Here is an 18,271-nt window from a genome sequence, read left to right on the forward strand (position 1 = left end):
TAATAATCTTCCTTGGACTGTGGCTAAATTGTGTGAATGCTGGTATTTCAACAGACTGTAAGCATCATGTCTGATTCAATGCTGTATCTTTTATTGGAATTTAACATGACTACATAGTAAATACTTGGTAAATGTGCTGAATGACCAATGATACCCAGGATGAGCTAGTCAGCTGAAAGTCCAAACATGGGGACTTGGGCTGTTAAGCCACCTAGGCTTTGAATCAAACAGCTACATCTGAAAGTTTTATGTTAGAATAATAATGCCATATATTACATTTCTGTGCAATAAGTGAGCCCATCTCTAGCTCCTCTCCCCACCATAATCACAGCAGTCAGATAAAAAGTTGAGGAGTTTATTAGGGAAATATGAGAGGCATAGACACTCCAAGTGACAGAAATAAAAGTCTGAAAATGTCCCTTCAAGCCAAGTGGGGGCCTAGCCTTGACCTCCCCAAATCAACAAGAAACTGGTGGGTTAGCAACAACATTCTCTGGCAGCCACATTGCCAGGGCATGAGTGTCTTGACCAGGACTGCCCCCCAACTTCCCACCAAAGATGGGGAGGAGACAAAGACTGTTCACAGAAGCAGTGCAAAGGCAATGAGAACTTTAAGGAAAGTTTGAGAGAGAGAGAAAGAAAGATAGAGGGGGGGAGGACCTTCACAAAGAGTCCCAGGCTTTTGGCTGTGAATGTCTCAAATACATTGACAAGTAGATGTATAAAATGTTACTGAAAAGGTAAAATGCCTAATGTCATTTCCAACAGTTCCTCTGAACTTCTTCCCACATACCACATCACACCCCAGATGGCAGAGCCCAAAGGCCACACTTTTGAAAAAAGAAAAACAAGAATAAGCCCTGTTGCTCTTTAAGGAGAAAGGAAGGAGCTGAAGGCTGCTGGGGTCTTTCCCATGTGGCCTGTGTTGTGTAAAGCAACTTCCCAGCAGCAGCACGGCACTGTTCTAGGTGAGTGTCTCACCTTTTGTCACCTGTGAAAGGAAAGGAAAACTGACATTTAGATAAATTAAAAAAGATTAGAGGGGTCTAAAAAAAAATCTTACTTTAGATCCTAAGCAGTGAGAAATAGTAGAAAAGAAGATAGCTGTGAAGTCACAGAAACATCATTCACATCCAGGCAATGTGCTTAACTTTTCTTTTCTTTTCTTTTCTTTTGAGATGGAGTCTCACTCTGCCACCCAGGCTGGGGTGCTGTGGTGGGATCTCGGCTCACTGCAACCTCCACCTCCCAGGTTCAAGTGATTCTTCTGCCTCAGCCTCTCAAGTAGCTGGGACAACAGGTGTGAGCCACCATGCCTGGCTAATTTTTGTATTTTTAGTAGAGATGGGGTTTCACCATGTTGGCCAGGCTGGTCTCGAACTCCTGACCTCAGGTGATCCGCCCACCCCGGCCTCCCAAAATGCTGGGATTACAGGCGTGAGCCACCATGACCGGCCAGTGCTTAAGTTTCCTAAGACTGTTTCTGCTTTCAGGTTTTTTTCAGCAATAAGTGGAAATGTGCATTCTCTCTTGGAATGCCCTTGCCCATCAAACTCACCCGTGCTTCAATGTACTCTATTCTCCGTTCAAGGGCTGTCAATTTCTCGTTTAGTGTTGCAAGTCTTGAACGACAAGACATATCTGAGAAAAAGAGACTGGTGTTCAGGATTAATGTCACTCCGAACACAGACACAGACATATACAACACCTACACTGAAAAAGAGGAATAATACACAGAATACAAATGGAAGTGGATACAGTGCTAAGATCCACTCTTAGCACAGTTGCTTAGAGTGGATCTGCTGAACTTCCTATCAAGTGTTGCAAGTAGAGAATAATGTCCCCACAAAAACGTCCTTTCTTGCAGGGCACGGTGGCTCACGCCTGTAATCCGAGAACTTTGGGAGGACTAGGCGGGTGGATCACCGGAGGTCAAGAGTTCGGGACCAGCCTGGCCAACTTCGTGAAACCCTATCTCTTACTAAAAATACAAAAATTAGCCAGGCATGATGGCACATGCCTGTAATCCCAGCTACTCGAGAGGCTGAGGCAGGAAAATCACTTGAACCGGGGGGGCAAAGGTTGCAGTGAGCCAAGATCTCGCCACTTCACTCCAGCCTGGGTGAAAGAGCAAAACTCTGAGTCAAAAAAAAAAAAAAAAAAAGGCCTTTCTCTAATCCCTGGATCCTGTGAATATGGATTATACATGAGGAAACAGGGCTTTGCAGGTATGATTAAGGTTAAGAACCCTGAGAATCTAGAGTTTGTCTTGGATTGTCCATTTGGGCCCAATTTAATCATAGTCCACAAATGTAGGTGAGAAAGGCAGAGGAAGGGGGTCAAAGATGAAATGAAAGAAGAAAAAGAGATTCGAAGTGTGAAGGGGATGCAATCTGCCATTGCTGGCTTTGAAAGTGGAAGAAGGGAGCCACGAGCCAAGGGATGTAAGTGACCTTTAGAAGCTGGGAACAACTCTCAGCTCACAGCCAGCAACAAAACAGAGATCTCAGTCCTACAACCATGAGAAACTGAATTCTGCCAACAACCCAATATTCGAGGAACTAGACCCTCTCCTAGAGCCTCCAGAAAGGAAGGCAGTCCTGCTGAAACCCTGATTGGAGCTCAGGCCAGGAGCAGTGACTCATGCCTGTAATCCTAATACTTCAGAAGGCCAAGGTGTGAAGACTGCTGGCCAAGGTGTGAAGATTGCTAACCCAGTGACCAGTGTTTGATTTATGACCTACACATGGTAAATAATAAATTTATGTGGTTTAAGCCACAAAATGTGTGTAATTTGCTTTTTTTGTTTGTTTGTTTGTTTTTTGAGACGGAGTCTCACTCTGTTGCCAGGCTGGAGTGCAGTGGCGCAATCTCGGCTCACTGCAACCTCCGCCTCCCAGGTTCAAGCAATTCTCCTGCCTCAGCCTCCCAAGTAGCTGGGACTACAGGTGTACGTCACCATGCCCAGCTAATTTTTTTTTTTTTTTTTGTATTTTTAGTAGAGACAGGGTTTCACTATGTTGGCCAGGATGGTCTCAATCTCTTGACCTCGTGATCTGCCCGCCTTGGCCTCCCAAAGTGCTGAGATTACAAGTGTGAGCCACCATGCCCAGCCTGTGTGGTAATTTGTTATTCCAGGAATAGCAAATGAATACACCAAGGCTGTACAGCCATTTATTAATGGCCTAACTAAGACTTTCAAGAGAGGGGACATGGCAAGAATAAGAAAATAATCTCAACAGGAAAGAAACGAGGCCGGGCGTGATGGGTCACGCCTGTAATCCCAGCACTTTGGGAAGCCAAGGTGGGCAGATCAACTGAGATCAGGAGTTTGAGACCAGCCTGGCTGACATGGTGAAACCCCATGTCTACTAAAAATACAAAATTAGCTGGGTGTGGTGGCAGGTGCCTCTAGTCCCAGCTACTCGGGAGGCTGAGGCAGGAGAATCACTTGAACCTAGGAGGTGGAGGTTGCAGTGAGCCAGAATTGCACCACTGCACTGCAGCCTGGGTGACAGAGTGAGACGCCATCTCAAAAAAAAAAGGCTGGGCACAGTGGCTCATGCGTGTAATCCCAGCACTTTGGGAGGCCGAGGCAGGTGGATCACGAGGTCAGGAGTTCAGGGCCAGCCTGGCCAAGATGGTGAAACCTCGTCTCTACTAAAAATATGAAAATTAGCTGGGTGTGGTGGCGGGCGCCTGTAATTCCAGCTACTTGGGAGGCTGAGGCAGAGAACTGCTTGAACCCAGGAGATGGAGGTAGCAGTGAGCCGAGATTGTGCTACTGCACTCCAGCCTGGGCAACACGGTGAGACTCCATCTCAAAAAAAAAAAAAAGAAAGTAGAGGCTAAGAAAGCAGCAGAAATTATGGGGAGGGAAGGTGTGAGAGTTCTGAGCTCATTAAAGCCATGTCACTACTGTTGTTCCTAGAGGCAAAGGCCTTTCAGAACTAGAGAAAACTTGGAGAACATCAAATACCCTATAAAGCCCACATTCCATCTGTGAAAACAGCCAAAATTATTTTTCTTCCTCTAGCTTTTCCAATCTTCTTTTACCATCTCATTCAAGATGAAACCAGATTTAATTTAAAACATCTTTTTCTCTGCAAACTTCTGTAACAGGAACTATTCTTTTTCCAACTATTCTCAACATATAAGAGAAAAGGTATCTTAGCATGGTCATTATCTTCTACTCTCTCCTCCAACCTTGTTGTTCAGTCATTTCTCAACAACCTTCAGTTTTCAAGTCTGAAATATTCGCTGAGACTCTCCCACATAATGATTTAACACTTAGCTAACAAGTTTCCCTTTCATCTATTCCCTGGCTGTTTTGCAAAAGCACTTCAGCATCCATTTTGACAAATCTTCCAGCACCCTGATCTTGCCTCAACTTTCATCTTATTATGTCCAAATCTTACTCATCTTGCCTGCCTATCTCCTTCAAGGCTAAGTTCAGATTCTATCTCTGAGAGGTCTTGCCAGATGGACATAATAATTCTCCCTCTTATGTATTTATCTGAACATTTACGGATGAATTTTTTTTTTTTTTTTTAAAGAGACATGGTCTTGCTCTGTCACCCAGGCTAGAGTTCAGTGTCGCAATCATAGCTTACTGCACACTCCAATTCCTAGGTTCAAGTGATCCTTCCACCTCAGCCTCCCGAGTAGCTGGAATTACTACGCAGTAGGTGGATGCCACTGTGCCTGGCTAATTTTTTTTTTTTTAGTAGATATGGGGGTCTCACTTTGTTGCCCAGGATGATCTCAAACTCCTGAACTCAAGCAATCCGCCTGCCTTGGCCTCTCAAAGTGCTAGGATTACAGGTGTGAGGCACTGTGCCAGCCTCTGAATCTCTAATTTGTAAGTTATTCATGTACTTGGTCTTTGGTTGTGACTTTCCTCTTTGGATAAAGATTTTACAAATAAGAATGTGCATCACTATTATTTAAGATGGTGAAAAAGCAACAAAACCAAATGCCCATGATTGGAATGGTTTGATATAGTGTATCAGTGAGACTAATAAAATAGCCACTGAAAGTTACAAGTGGCCGGGCGCGGTGGCTCATGCCTGTAATCCCAGCACTCTGGGAGGCCGAGGTGGGTGGATCACCTGAGGTCGGAGTTCAAGACAAGCCTGACCAACATGGAGAAACCCCATCTCTACTAAAAATACAAAAAAAAAAAAAAAAAAAAAAAAGAAACCCTGTCTCTACTAAAAATACAAGATTAGCTAGGCATGATGGCACATGCCTATAATCCCAGCTACTCAGGAGGCTGAGGCAGGAGAATGGCTTGAACCCAGGAGGCGGAGGTTGCAGTGAGTCGAGACTGCACCACTGCACTCCAGCCTGGGCAACACAGCGAGACTCCGTTTCAAAAAAAAAAAAAAAAGGGGGCCGGGTGCAGTGGCTCACACCTGTAATCCCAGCACTTTGGGAAGTCGAGGTGGGTGGATCACCTGGGGCGGTGAGCCGAGATTGCACCATTGCACTCCAGCCTGGACAACAAGAGCAAAACTCCATCTAAAAAAAAAAAAAAAAAAAAAAAAAAAATTGAGGAATATTTAATGAAATGGGACAATGTTCATTTTACGAAGCCAAATGATATTTATATACTTGTAATTTACAATTTATTTACATGTCTGTTTCACCATTAGAACAAGTTAATCGAAAGAAGTACATATTGCCTCTTGTAACCTTAGCATCTTGCCTGGTACACAGATGTTGATTGAAAAAAAAAAAGATGGATTCTGGTATGTTAGTGGAACAAAAGATTGACTCTAGTGTAACTCTATTCACCTTACAAGTGCGAAAACTGAGGTCTAGGTAAGCTGAGGGCCCATGTTGGGTCACTGGTATTCTTTCCCATACTGTGTGCATCCCAGTGCACACTGCTACCATCTTTCTGTGCCTCCGGGGCTATAATTTATACCCCAGGTCTCCAGCCCAACTCTGCCACTTTCCATTCTTTCACCTGCTTAAAGCATACAATTCAGTGGTTTTTAGTATATTTACAGAGTTGTGCAATCATTATAATCTACTTTTAGAATATTTTCATCATCCCCAAAAGACACCTTATACCTCTCAGTCCTGTCACTCCCCATTCTGTCACCCCTCAGTCCCTGGGAACCACTAATCTTTGTTTCTATGGATTTGCCATTTCTGGACATTCTTCATTCTTTTTATGCTTGTGCTGCTTCCTTGAATTCCCAGGTCTAGCTTAAGTATGATCACTTCAGCATCTCCCTTTTCCTGGATGTACTGCCACTTTCTGTCGGAACTGCCCAATAGGACAAAGCCTCTTTTCAGTCTGGTTTTTGGAAGTCTGAAAGCACATTATGTATGCTACTGACTAAAAGCATGAATATTATCTCTGACAACCTGTCATTTCCCATGAAGACATACCAAAATTATTGGGGGAGGTGGGAGAGAGGGAAGGTTCCTTCCTGGGTGGCTATTCTGTTCTAGCTGTCAATCTGGTAATGAATTAGAATTCAAGAACAATACTATGCTACTGGCCTACATGGATAAACACTGTTGAGAAATAGAAAATGTTCAACTCCAGAAACCTTGGTCATATTTCAAATCCTAATAAGTATATGCTAGTTCAAATAAAAAACACTGAGAAAGCATTCAGCAGCTGGATAAATCTGAAACCAGAGCACAGGTATGTGTACATTATCACCAGCCTTTAACTGAAAATACCAGTTCTCGTTAGGGAACAAATGCTGTTATCAGACAGCTCCTTCTCTGAACTTACTGCATATAACTTTAGCATTACAAAAATCAATACTGTCAGGCCGGGCACGTGGTTCACACCTGTAATCCCAGCACTTTGGGAGGCCGAGGTGGGCAGATCACTTGAGGTCAGGAGTTTGAGACCAGCCTGGCCAACATGGCAAAACCCCATCTCTACTACTAATACAAAAAGTAGCTGGGCATGCTAGCATGTGCCTGTAATCCCAGCTACTCGGGAGGCTGAGGCAGGAGAATCGGTCGAACCCAAGAGGCAGAGGTTGCAGTGAGTCAAGATTGCACCACAGTCGGGCGCGGTGGCTCACGCTTGTAATCCCAGCACTTTGGGAGGCAGAGGCGGGCGGATCACGAGGTCAGGAGATCGAGACCACGGTGAAACCCCATCTCTACTAAAAATACAAAAAATTAGCCGGGCATGGTGGCGGGGGCCTGTAGTCCCAGCTACTCGGAGAGGCTGAGGCAGGAGAATGGCGTGAACCTGGGAGGCGGAGCTTGCAGTGAGCCGAGATTGTGCCACTGCACTCCAGCCTGGGCAACAGAGTGAGACTCTGTCTCAAAAAAAAAAAAAAAAAAGATTGCACCACTGTACTCAAGCCTGGGCAACACAGCAAGACTCCATCTTAAAAAAAAAAAAAAAGAATTAGCCAGGTGTGGTGGCGCATGCCTGTAGTCCCAGCTACTCAGGAGGCTGAGGCAGAAGAATCGCTTGAACCCGGGAGGCGGAGGTTGCAGTGAGCCGAGATTGCACCACTGCACTCCAGCCTGGGCGACAGAATAAGATTCAGTCTCAAAAAAAAAAAAAAAATACTGTCTTTCTTTTGGAATGTTTTTGTAGTTAAGTCTTACTTTTCCAGCAAAATTCTGAATATCTTAGGAGTGGGTATCATACCCATTTATTCATATTTATTCCTTTCTCACAGCATCTGACACACACCAGGCATGCTACATTTGTTGGCTTAGCACAAAAACTAAGATTTTAAAAAAACAGTCACATTCTCTATTTTTTCTTTATACTTCTCTGCATATATTACCTTTAGAACCAGAAAAAAAAGTATAAGAATAAAAAGTGATAATCTCTAACCATCTATTTTTAGAAGCTTCACCAATTCCAAAGTACAAAATAGGCCTAGTGTTATGATATTATTGCTACATTACGATTTGTATGTCCTCAAGTTCACGTGGGAGACTGTGACTCTACTCTCACCAGCTGGAATCACAGGGTAAATGCTTTTCAGAAAGTCATTCACTATCTTAGAAAAACAGTTCTCTCTCCAAAATACATGGCCCATGCAGATTCTCTGTGGTCAGGGTAAGGACTACAGAATTGCTAACATATTTGAAGAACTTCAGATGCTCCCTCAAAGTAAATTATTTTTCTTTGAGACAGAGTCTCACTCTGTCACCCAGGCTGGAGTACAGTGGCACGATCTTGGCTCACTGCAACCTTTGCCTCCAGGGTTCAAGTGATGCTCATGCCTCAGCCTCCCAGGTAGCTTGGAATTACAGGCATGAACCACCATGCCTGGCTAATTTTTGTATTTTTTATAGAGATGGGGTTTCTCCATATTGGCCAGGCTGGTCTCGAACTCCTGAGCTCAAGTGATTCACCTGCCTCGGCCTCCCAAAGTGCTGGGATTATACGCATGAGCCACTGTGCCTGGCCTCAAAGTAAATTCTTATTTTTTTATTTTTTTTTTTTTTTTGAGACCGTATCTCGCTGTGTCCCCCAGGTTGGAGTGCATGCAGTGGCGTGATCTCAACTCACTGCAAGCTCCGCCTCCTGGGTTCACGCCATTCTCCTGCCTCAGCCTCCCAAGTAGCTGGGACTACAGGCGCCCGCCAACACGCCCAGCTAATTTTTTGTATTTTTAGTAGAAATGGGGTTTCACCGTGTTAGCCAAGATGGTCTCGATCTCCTGATCTCGTGATCTGCCCGTCTCGGCCTCCCAAAGTGCTGGGATTACAGGCGTGAGCCACCGTGCCCGGCCATTTTTTTTTTTTTTTTTTTTTTTTTTTTGAGACAGGGTCTTGCTCTTTCACCCAGGCAGGAGTGCAGTGGCACAAGTGCAGAGCTTGCAGTGAGCCGAGATCGCACCACTGCACTCCAGGCGACAGAGCAAGGCTCCGTCTTAAAAAAACAAAACAAAACAAACAAAAAAAAAACCATTAGGAAAAGGAAATATATTTACTATTCATTAAATGGAAGTGGATCATCATAAAGGTCTTCATCCTCATTGTCTTCCTGCTGAGTAGGCTGAGGAAGAGGGGGAAGAAGAGAGGTTGGTTTTGCTACCTCATGGGTGGCAGAGGTGGAAGGGGAGCCAGGAGAGGTAGGCATACTGTGTAACTTTTATCGCAATAAATCCACCTATGGCCAGGCACAGTGGCTCATGCCTGTAATCCCAGCACTTTGGGAGGTTGAACAGAGGTGGATCACTTGAGGCCAGGAGTTCAAGAGCAGCATGGCCAACATGGCGAATCCTGTCTCTACTAAAAATACAAATATTAACTGGGCATGGTGGCACACACCTGTAGTCCCAGCTACTCAGGAGGCTAAGGCAAGAAAATCACTTGAACCTGGGAAGTGGAGGTTGCAGTGAGCCGAGATCATGCCACTGCACTTCAGTCTAGGTGACAGAATGAAAATCTGTCTCAAAAAAAAAATCTACCTGTAAATGGATCTATGCACTTCAAACATGTATTGTTCAAGGGACAATTGTACAAGCCTACTAATGACTTAGGATGGGAAAAAAACATCCCATACACAGTCATCCTGACTCATTCAATACCAAGACAACATACTCAAGTCTATCCTTATAATTTATCCAGTTTTGCAGCCTGTGGGGTCTTTTTCTAAACTCTTGCATTGTGATATTGTCAATTTTTTTTTTTTTTTTGGAGACAGAGTCTCTATCTTTTGCCCAAGCTGCAGTGCAGTGGCACGATCCCTGCTCACTGCAACCTCTGCCTCCCCAGTTCAAGCAATTCTCCTGCCTCAGCCTCCTGAGTAGCTGGGATTACAGGTGTGCGCCAACACGCCCAGATAATTTTGTATTTTTAGTAAAGACAGGGTTTCACCATGTTAGCCAGGCTGATCTCAAACAAGACCTCAGGTGGTCCGCCTGCCTCAGCCTCCCAAAGTGCTGGGATTACAGGCATGAGCCACCATGCCAATCTTTAAGAACTTGCCTCAGGTACACCTAACTGCTAAGTCAAATTCCTTTGACTGTTAATCCTGCATTATAATTCTCTTCTTACTTAGTTGTATTTAATTGTTATTTTCTCTAAATTCACTTTCTTTTTTTTTTTTTTTTTTTTTTTTTTGAGACGGAGTCTTGCTCTGTCACCCAGGCTGGAGTGCAGTGGCCCGATCTCGGCTCACTGCAAGCTCCGCCTCTCGGGTTCACGCCATTCTCCTGCCTCAGCCTCTCCGAGTAGCTGGGACTACAGGCGCCTGCCACCACGCCTGGCTAATTTTTTTGTATTTTTAGTAGAGACGGGGTTTCACCATGGTCTCGATCTCCTGACCTCATGATCCGCCCGCCTCGGCCTCCCAAAGTGCTGGGATTACAAGCGTGAGCCACCGCACCCAGCCTCTCTAAATTCACTTTCTAAAATCTTTAAAAACCACCTAGTAATTACTCCAAACATTTGGCCATTATCATCACTTTAAGGGAGGATAATGATCTAAGCTAAGGGAAGTCATTCCTTTTGGCTCCAAAAGACTGGACTTCTGTATGTCTAATTCCTTAGTTTAGAATTTTTGGAGGCAGGGCACAGTGGCTCAGACCTGTAATCCCAGCACTTCGGGAGGCCGAGGCAGATGGATCACTTGAGCTCAGGAGTTTGAGACCAGCCTGGGCAAGATGACCAAAACCTGCCTCTATTTTAAAAAGCACAAAAATCAGCCAGGTGTGGTGGTGCACACCTGTAATCCCAGCTACTCAGGAGGCAGAGGCATGAGAATCACTTGAATCCAGGAGGAAGAGGTTGCAGTGAGCTAAGATCACGCCACTGCACTCCAGCCTGGGTTAGAGTGAGACCCTGTTTCAAAAAAAAAAAAAAAAGAATTTGTTGGAAAGCCCAAATAAAAAGTCTTTACTCTCTATCTGATCATAAAATGTGACTCTTACAAATCAGACATAAAGATATCCAAGCTGATATCTCCTTGCCTATAAAGCAAGAAAAGGGACATTTCTCCTTTGCAAATCCTAAGCTTAAGCTTTTCAATTTTCAGTCAGTCGCCTAGGCTGGAGTGCAGTGGCATGAACATGGCTCACTGCCTCCAGGGCTCAAGTGATCCTCCTGCGTCAGCCTCCCGAGTAGCTGGGACAACAGGTGCGCATGACCATGCCCAACTAATTTTTTTGTTGTTGTTTTTTTGTAGAGATAGGATCTGGCCATGTTGCTTAGGCTGGTCTTGAACTCCTGGGCTCAAGCAATCCTCCCACCTTGGCCTCCCAAAGCGCTGGGATTATAGACATGAGCCATTGAACTCAGCCACGATTATAGTCCTAAACACCCTGCATGAAAATACTTTAATTCAAAAATGATGCTCTTCTTTGTCCTAAAGTTGTCATTATTTCATCTTCAAGATTAGAACTTCTTTGAATGTAGGACGTGGTTCTTATTCTGTGTCTCCCACTATGCCTTAAGAGAGGGCCTCACATGGAGCTCTAGCATCTCTCGCTGATGCTTTCTGACAATCTCTTGCTCTGTCACCTTTGTACTCCTAAGGCCATCAGTCCTTTAGCTGGAGAATAATTCATTTAAAAATATTTCCAAAGTACACCAGTTGAAGAAAAGGTCACTAGATGCATCCCTATATCCTGTCATTACACAAGAAAGTCTAACCAGTGCCAAGTTCTCTTAAACACTTGGAGAAGAAGGGGTAGGAGTCTCGATTACTTTGCTTGCTGTTCATAAGGAAGAATTTAAGGCTGTCACAAGCAGGCCATGCCTAGGAAAGATTCTGGTAAAGATGTCTTTCTGCTGAAGGCACCCGACCTGTGTTAGCTCTGAGGAACGGGCTAGAAGCAGACAGAACACCTACCATAAGCTATATACTAGCAATACAGAGAGGACTTCCAAGGTCCTACAAGATCCTGGCATCCCTCTGACCTCATCTCCCACACTCTCACCGCAGCAGATATAGGAAACAGGAAGGAATGGACAAGACGCGAGTGGTTGACAACGGGTCCAACTAAAAGGCACGACGCTAGAGGGTATCGACCAGATCCTGAAGATGGGGAACGGTCAACAATCTTGAAACAGAGCAGTGACACGGTCCCGGATGCTCACTTTGAGTGCAAAGTGGCGACTGGAATGGATGCAGAGTACAAAGGAGACAGGGAGACCACTTAGGAGAAGAACCAGGGAGCGAGGATGGGGCTGCCTGACGCGTCTAGGAGAAGGACTTGTAGAATGGATCCAGAGGGATGGCAGGAAGCCATGAGCTCAGCGTAGGGCAGGATAACCCTACAGAGACTGTCTAGCGGAGCCTGAGGGTCAGGGCGGGAGGGAGAAGGTGGGACCTGAAGGAGGAAGTGAAAACCCGCAACAGCCGAAGGCTGCGGGAGTCCTCTCAAAACATCTCCCCGGCGCCCCAGCCCAAGCACCTCAGCGGCCTCCCTCCTCCCCGCCTCCCCTTGCTGGCCCGCTGACCGAACGAGTTGAGAAAGTCCGCGATTTTCTTGATGCTGCTGGTGATTATTTCAATGTACTCCCGGTTAGCCCAGTCCTGGTGAATCTCCCGCTGCACCGGATCCTCCTGTCCCGCCATGGCGGCCGCCTGAGGAAGAGCGACTGCGCAGGCGCCCCGACCGTACAGGCTTCTAGTGCGCCTGCGCTGCCAGGCGACACCCATCCTTTTGAGCACCCACGAATTCTCGGGCATTGTGATACGCCTGCGCAACGTCACGTCCTCGCCGGCGCTTGCTCTCTACTCCCACGCTATAGAAAACAGAAGCCTCGACTCCGGCGGCGAGATTGTAGTGCATGCGCGTTATGATCGTTAAATGGGCGCGTGGGGTCTTGCCGTCTCCCTCAACTGCTCCAGGCTCAGGTTGCGCAGTCAGTGTCCGCCGTAAGATGGGCACAGTCGATTAAATCACACTAAATACAAGCCTTTTTTTTTTTTTTTTTTTTTTAGACGGAGTCAAAAATGATATGGTCATAAATAGCTGGGCACACTGCAAACTGGAACAGCCCCTTTCAGAAGGAAATTTGTGTTTTTGTGTTGTTTTTGAGACAAGGTTTTTTCTTGTTTTTTGTTTTTTTGAGAAGGAGTCTCGCTCTGTCGCCCAGGCTGGAGTGCAGTGGCGTGATCTCGGCTCACTGCAACCTCCGCCTCCCAGGTTCAAGTGATTCTCCTGGCTCAGCTTCCCGAGTAGCTGGAATTACAGGCGCCCGCCACCACGCCCGGCTAATTTTTTTGTATTTTTAGTAGAGATGATGTTTCACCATGTTGGCCAGACTGGCCTCGAACTCCTGACTTCAGGCAATCCGCCCGCCTCGGCCTCCCAAAGTGCTGGGATTACAGGTGTGAGCCACCGCGCCCAGCCTGAGACAAGGTCTTACTGTCGCCCAGGCTGGAATGCAATGGCATGATCATGGCTCACTGCAGCCTCAAACTCCTGGGCTCAAGCTATCCCCCAGCCTCAAGCTATCCTCCAGCCTCAGCCTCCGGTGTAGTTGGGACTACAGGCTCACGTCACCACGCCTGGCTAATTTTTGTATTTTTTGTAGATGGGGTTTCACCATGTTGTCCAGGCTGGTCTGGAACTGACCTGAGGTGATCTACCCACCTCGGCCTCCCAAAGTGCTGGGATTATACGCATGAGCCACCATGCCTGGCTTATTATGCAGTCATTTAAATGCTAATTATGAACACAAGCAACATGAAAACACATACAATAAATTGAGGGGAAAAACAAAATATCCTCCCTCCCTCCCTTCCTTTTCTTACTTTTTTTTTTGAGACGGAATTTCTCTGTTAATGCCCAGGCTGGAGTGCAATGGCACGATCTTGGCTCACTGTGACCTCTGCCTCCCAGGTTCAAGTGATTCTCCTGCCTCAGCCTCCCGAGTAGCTGGGATTACAGGCACCCGCTACCACATCCGGCTATTTTTTGTATTTTTTAGTAGAGATGGGGTTTCACCATGTTGGTCAGGCTGGTCTCAAACTCCTGACCTCAGATGACCTACCTGCCTCAGCCTCCCAAAGTGTTGGGATTACAGGCGTGAGCCACTGTGCCCGGCCAGTAAATGATTTTTATTAAAAAGAAAAAATGTGGCCGAGTGGCTGGGTGTGGTGGCTCACACCTGTTAATCCCAGCACTTTGGGAGCCTGAGGCGGGCGTGTTGCTTGAGGCCAGGAGTTCGAGACCAGCCTGGCCAACACAGTGAAACCCTGTCTCTGCAAAAAATAGAAAAATTAGTCAAGCATGGTGGCATGTGCCTGTAATCCCAGCTACTTGGGAGGCTGAAGTGGGAGGATCACCTGAGCCCAGGGAGGTCAAGGCTGTAGTGAGCAGTGATTACACTCTTGCACTCAAGCCTGGGTGACAGAGTGAGACCCTGTCTCAAAAAAAAAAAAAAAAAAAAAATGGCTGAAGAGTCAGATTACTGCTAGTATTAGCATTAACTGGGAAGCAACCATTACTAACAGTTATTTACCCCAGTAGAGGATTTTATGACCTATAAAGATGCTTTTATAGCTATGACCTCAGTGGACCCTCCCAAACCCTGTGGAAGGAAGCCAGGAAGAAGTTTCTCATTTGAAAATAAAAAATCAGAAATCTGATGTTCAAGGTAACAAAGCCAATTAAGAGGTAGACCCTAACCAGCTGATTCCAGACTTCATTATCTCTTCACTATACCACTCTGAAAACAGGTTAAAGTCTATCTGAGCTCTCCTATGAATACATATAAATTATTATTATTATTATTATTATTATTTGAGACGGAGTTTTGCTCTTGTTGCCCAGGCTAGAGTGCAGTGGCGCCATCTTGGCTCACTGCAACCTCTGCCTCCCGGGTTCAAGCGATTCTCCTGCCTCAGCCTCACAAGTAGCTAGGATTACAGGCATGTGCCACCACGCCTGGCTAATTTTTTTTTGTATTTTTATTAGAGATGGGGTTTCTCCATGTTGGTCAGGCTGATCTTGAACTCCCGACCTCAGGTGATCCACCTGCCTCGGCCTCCCAAAGTGCTGGGATTACAGGCATGAGCCACCATGCCTGGCCTACATATAAATGATTTCTAAAATAAATAATAGACATAGAGAATTAGGGAAGCCTAAGCATGCAGTAGGCTATCTGCTGCTCAAGGCCCTGTATCCTAAGTGATGCTGTTGAAGTGGCATTTTGCTTAGATATCACAAAGTCAGATAGACCTGCTTTTCCTTTAAAGGTATTGCACCGGCCGGGCATGGTGGTTTATGCCTGTAATCCCAGCACTTTGGGAGGCCGAGGCAGGTGGATCATCTGAGGTCAGGAGTTGGAGACCAGCCTGGCCAACATGGTGAAACCCTGTCTCTACTAAAAATACAAAAAAAAAAAAAAAAAAAAAAAATTGGCCGAGGGTAGTGGCAGGCACCTGTAATCCCAGCTACTAGGGAGGCTGAGGCAGGAGAATTGCTTGAACCTGGGAGGCAGAGGGTGCAGTGAGCCGAGATCACACCATTGCACTATAGCCTGGGTGACAAGGGTGAAACTCCGTCTCAAAAAAATAAAATAAAAAATAAAGGTATTGCACCATGGTTTGAAATCTTAAGTCTACCATCCAGGAGTCATTTCACCTCTCTTAGCTTTGGTTTCTTTATGTATAATTCAAGGATAACAACACTGATGAATTAGGATTGTTGGAGGATTATGTGAGCAAGTATAAATAAAACACTAAGCACAATGCCTAGCTCTTCATAAAGCAGGCACTCAGGATCAGTTTATATTTTCTTATTATGCAGATGGCAGAAAACTGTATCCAACAATTTTTTTTTTTAATGATCATCTTCCATGGACAGGTCAGACTCAAGTCTTGTCCTTTTGCTTGACTTTCTATACACCTGTTCCAGAATCTCCCCTGTAATTCCAAATGACTCAAGGATATGATGCTGTTCTTGAGTGAAGATGGTTCCTTTGGACCTCAGGAGCCTTTTCCTAAATGCTTTACAGAGCTTGCTGTCAGACAGTCCTCTAGTTATGGGTTTGCTAGCATGATAGTTCTTTTCTTTTTTTTTTTTTTTTTTTGAGATGGAGTTTTGCTTTTGTTGCCCAGGCTGGAGTGCAATGGCGTGATCTCGGCTCACCGCAACCTCCACTTCCCAGGTTCAAGCGATTCTCCTGCCTCAGCCTTCCCAAGTAGCTGGGATTATAGGCATGCGCCACCAAGCCCAGCTAATTTTGTATTTTTAGTAGAGATGGGGTTTCTCCGTGTGGGTCAGGCTGGTCTTGAACTCCCAACCTCAAGTGACCTGCCCACCTCTGCCTCCCAAAGTGCTGGGATTACAGGCGTGAGCCACCGTGCCCGGCCAATAGTTCTTCATTGTAGGAATTGTTTCTGATGAGTGATACAGGGCTGCAGAGGCCAGCTTTGGAAATGTTGTTGGTACAACAAGGAATGCTACAGTTAACATAGGGAAACCAGGTCCCTGTCTTCACTTTTTTTTTTTTTTTTTTTTTTTTGAGACAGAGTCTCATTCTGTTGCCCAGGTTTGGAGTGCAGTGGTGCGATCTCGGCTCACTGCAACTTCTGCTTCCCCGGTTCAAGCAATTTGCCTGCCTCAGCCTCTTGAATAGCTTGGATTACAGGCATGTGTCATCATGCCCGGCTAATTTTTGTATGTTTTGGTAGAGACTGGGTTTCGCCATGTTGACCAGGCTGGTCTCAAATTCCTGACCTCAAGTGATCTGCCTGCCTCAGGCTCCCAAAGTGCTGGGATTACAGGCACGAGCCACCGTGCCCAGCCCCTGTCTTCATTTTGAGTTGGTCATACACTTCATGGAAGTTGGGGATCTCATTGATGACTTCAGATATAAGAATCAATGTGGAATCAAAGCTCAAAGAAATATAGCACTTGTATTAAGCCTGGTCATTTGAGCCTCCTTTGCAGTCATATGCAGTTGGACCATCACTGGCACAGCTGGGCCTGTTAAGTCAGTATTTCAAATTCCTACTAACACTTTGTGACACCATATTTGTGCCACAATAAATGTAACATGTGCTGAGACATTTAAGGATGGATACAGCTTGTGCACCATAGCAATGTTGCTGCCTGCTTTGAAAGCATTGAATCAGCTTTTGGCAGAGTAAATGTGGCTATTGTCATGAGAATCCATGAACAGTGCAACCAGAATGTTGAGCACTGGATGATACAGATCACATTCTGGTTTTCCATATGGAGCATGCTATCGGACTTGGAGGTGATGGTGAATGGCACTTCTGAGAACACGTCCTTTAGAGCTGGGCAGACTGCACAGGGGACTGTTGTACAAATTCTTTTTTTTTTTTTTCCAGACGAAGTATCACTCTGTCACCCAGGCTGGAGTGCAATGGCACGATCTCGGCTCACTGCAACCTCTGCCTCCTGGGTTCAAGCGATTCTCCTGCCTCAGCCTCCCGAGTAGCTGGGATTACAGGCGCCCACCATCACGCCCAGCTAATTTTTGTATTTTTAGTAGAGATGGGATTTCACCACGTTGGCCAGGCTGGTCTTGAACTTGTGACCTCAGGTGATCCGCCCGCCTCGGCCTCCCAAAGTGGTAGGATTACAGGCGTGAGCCACTGCACCCAGCCCAAATTCTTATAACAGTATGAAGCCCTATCTATCCAATAATTTTTAAACATACAATTTTGCATTGAGGACTTTCATTTAAAAAACAAAACAAAAACCAAAACCACTGTGCAATTAAAACCTAAATGAAAACGACTGTTTTCTTTTAAAATAAAAATGTTGGCTGGGCACGGTGGCTCAAGCCTGTAATCCCAGCACTTTGGGAGGCTGAGGTGGGCGGATCACGAGGTCAGGAGTTTGAGACCATCCTCGCCAACATGGTGAAACCCCATCTCTACTAAAAATACAAAAAAATTAGCCGGGCATGGTGGCGGGCGCCTGTAGTCCCAGCTACTCAGGAGGCTGAGGCAGGAGAATGGCATGAACCCAGGAGGCAGAGCTTGCAGTGAGCCGAGATCATGCCACTGCACTCCAGTCTGGGTGACAGAGTGAGACTCCGTCTTAAAAAAAAAAAAGATGTCTTTTTTATTCAAGAGGGAAATAAAGCCAGTGTGGTGGCTCACGCCTGTAATCCCAGCACTTTGGGAGGCCGAGACGGGCAGATCACAAGGTCAGGAGATCGAGACCATCTTGGCTAACACGGTGAAACCCCATTTCTACTAAAAATACAAAAATTAGCTGGGCCTGGTGGTGCACGCCTGTAATCCCAGCTACTCGGGAGGCTGAGAAAGGAGAATCGCTTGAACCCAGGAGGTGAAGGTTGCAGTGACCCAAGATTGAGT

At 45.8% G+C, this 18,271-nt stretch overlaps 1 protein-coding gene across 1 annotated transcript; it reads right to left on the reverse strand.

Moving 5' to 3' along the window:
- Window positions 1–69: 69 nt before the first annotated feature.
- Window positions 70–12,642, reverse strand: BRK1 (BRICK1 subunit of SCAR/WAVE actin nucleating complex). Its single transcript, XM_030801646.1, has 3 exons — window positions 12,421–12,642; window positions 1,559–1,641; window positions 70–991 (listed from the first exon to the last, which is right to left on the reverse strand). Exons 1-3 carry the CDS (start codon window positions 12,620–12,622, stop codon window positions 965–967), a joined length of 312 nt encoding a protein of 103 aa, XP_030657506.1. The 5' UTR covers window positions 12,623–12,642; the 3' UTR covers window positions 70–964.
- Window positions 12,643–18,271: the final 5,629 nt, after the last annotated feature.

The sequence above is a fragment of the Nomascus leucogenys genome, chromosome 21 (genome assembly GCF_006542625.1).
Source record: "Nomascus leucogenys isolate Asia chromosome 21, Asia_NLE_v1, whole genome shotgun sequence".
Classification (NCBI taxonomy): Eukaryota; Metazoa; Chordata; class Mammalia; order Primates; family Hylobatidae; genus Nomascus; species Nomascus leucogenys.

Coding starts and splice junctions, on each gene's coding strand:
- BRK1 (XM_030801646.1), bottom strand. CDS start 12,622: ATGGGTGTCGCCTGGCAGCGCAGGCGCACTAGAAGCCTGTACGGTCGG. Junction 1,642..12,420: donor GGACTTTCTCAACTCGTTCG/GTCAGCGGGCCA, acceptor TCTTTTTCTCAG/ATATGTCTTGTCGTTCAAGA. Junction 992..1,558: donor TAGAGTACATTGAAGCACGG/GTGAGTTTGATG, acceptor TTCCTTTCACAG/GTGACAAAAGGTGAGACACT.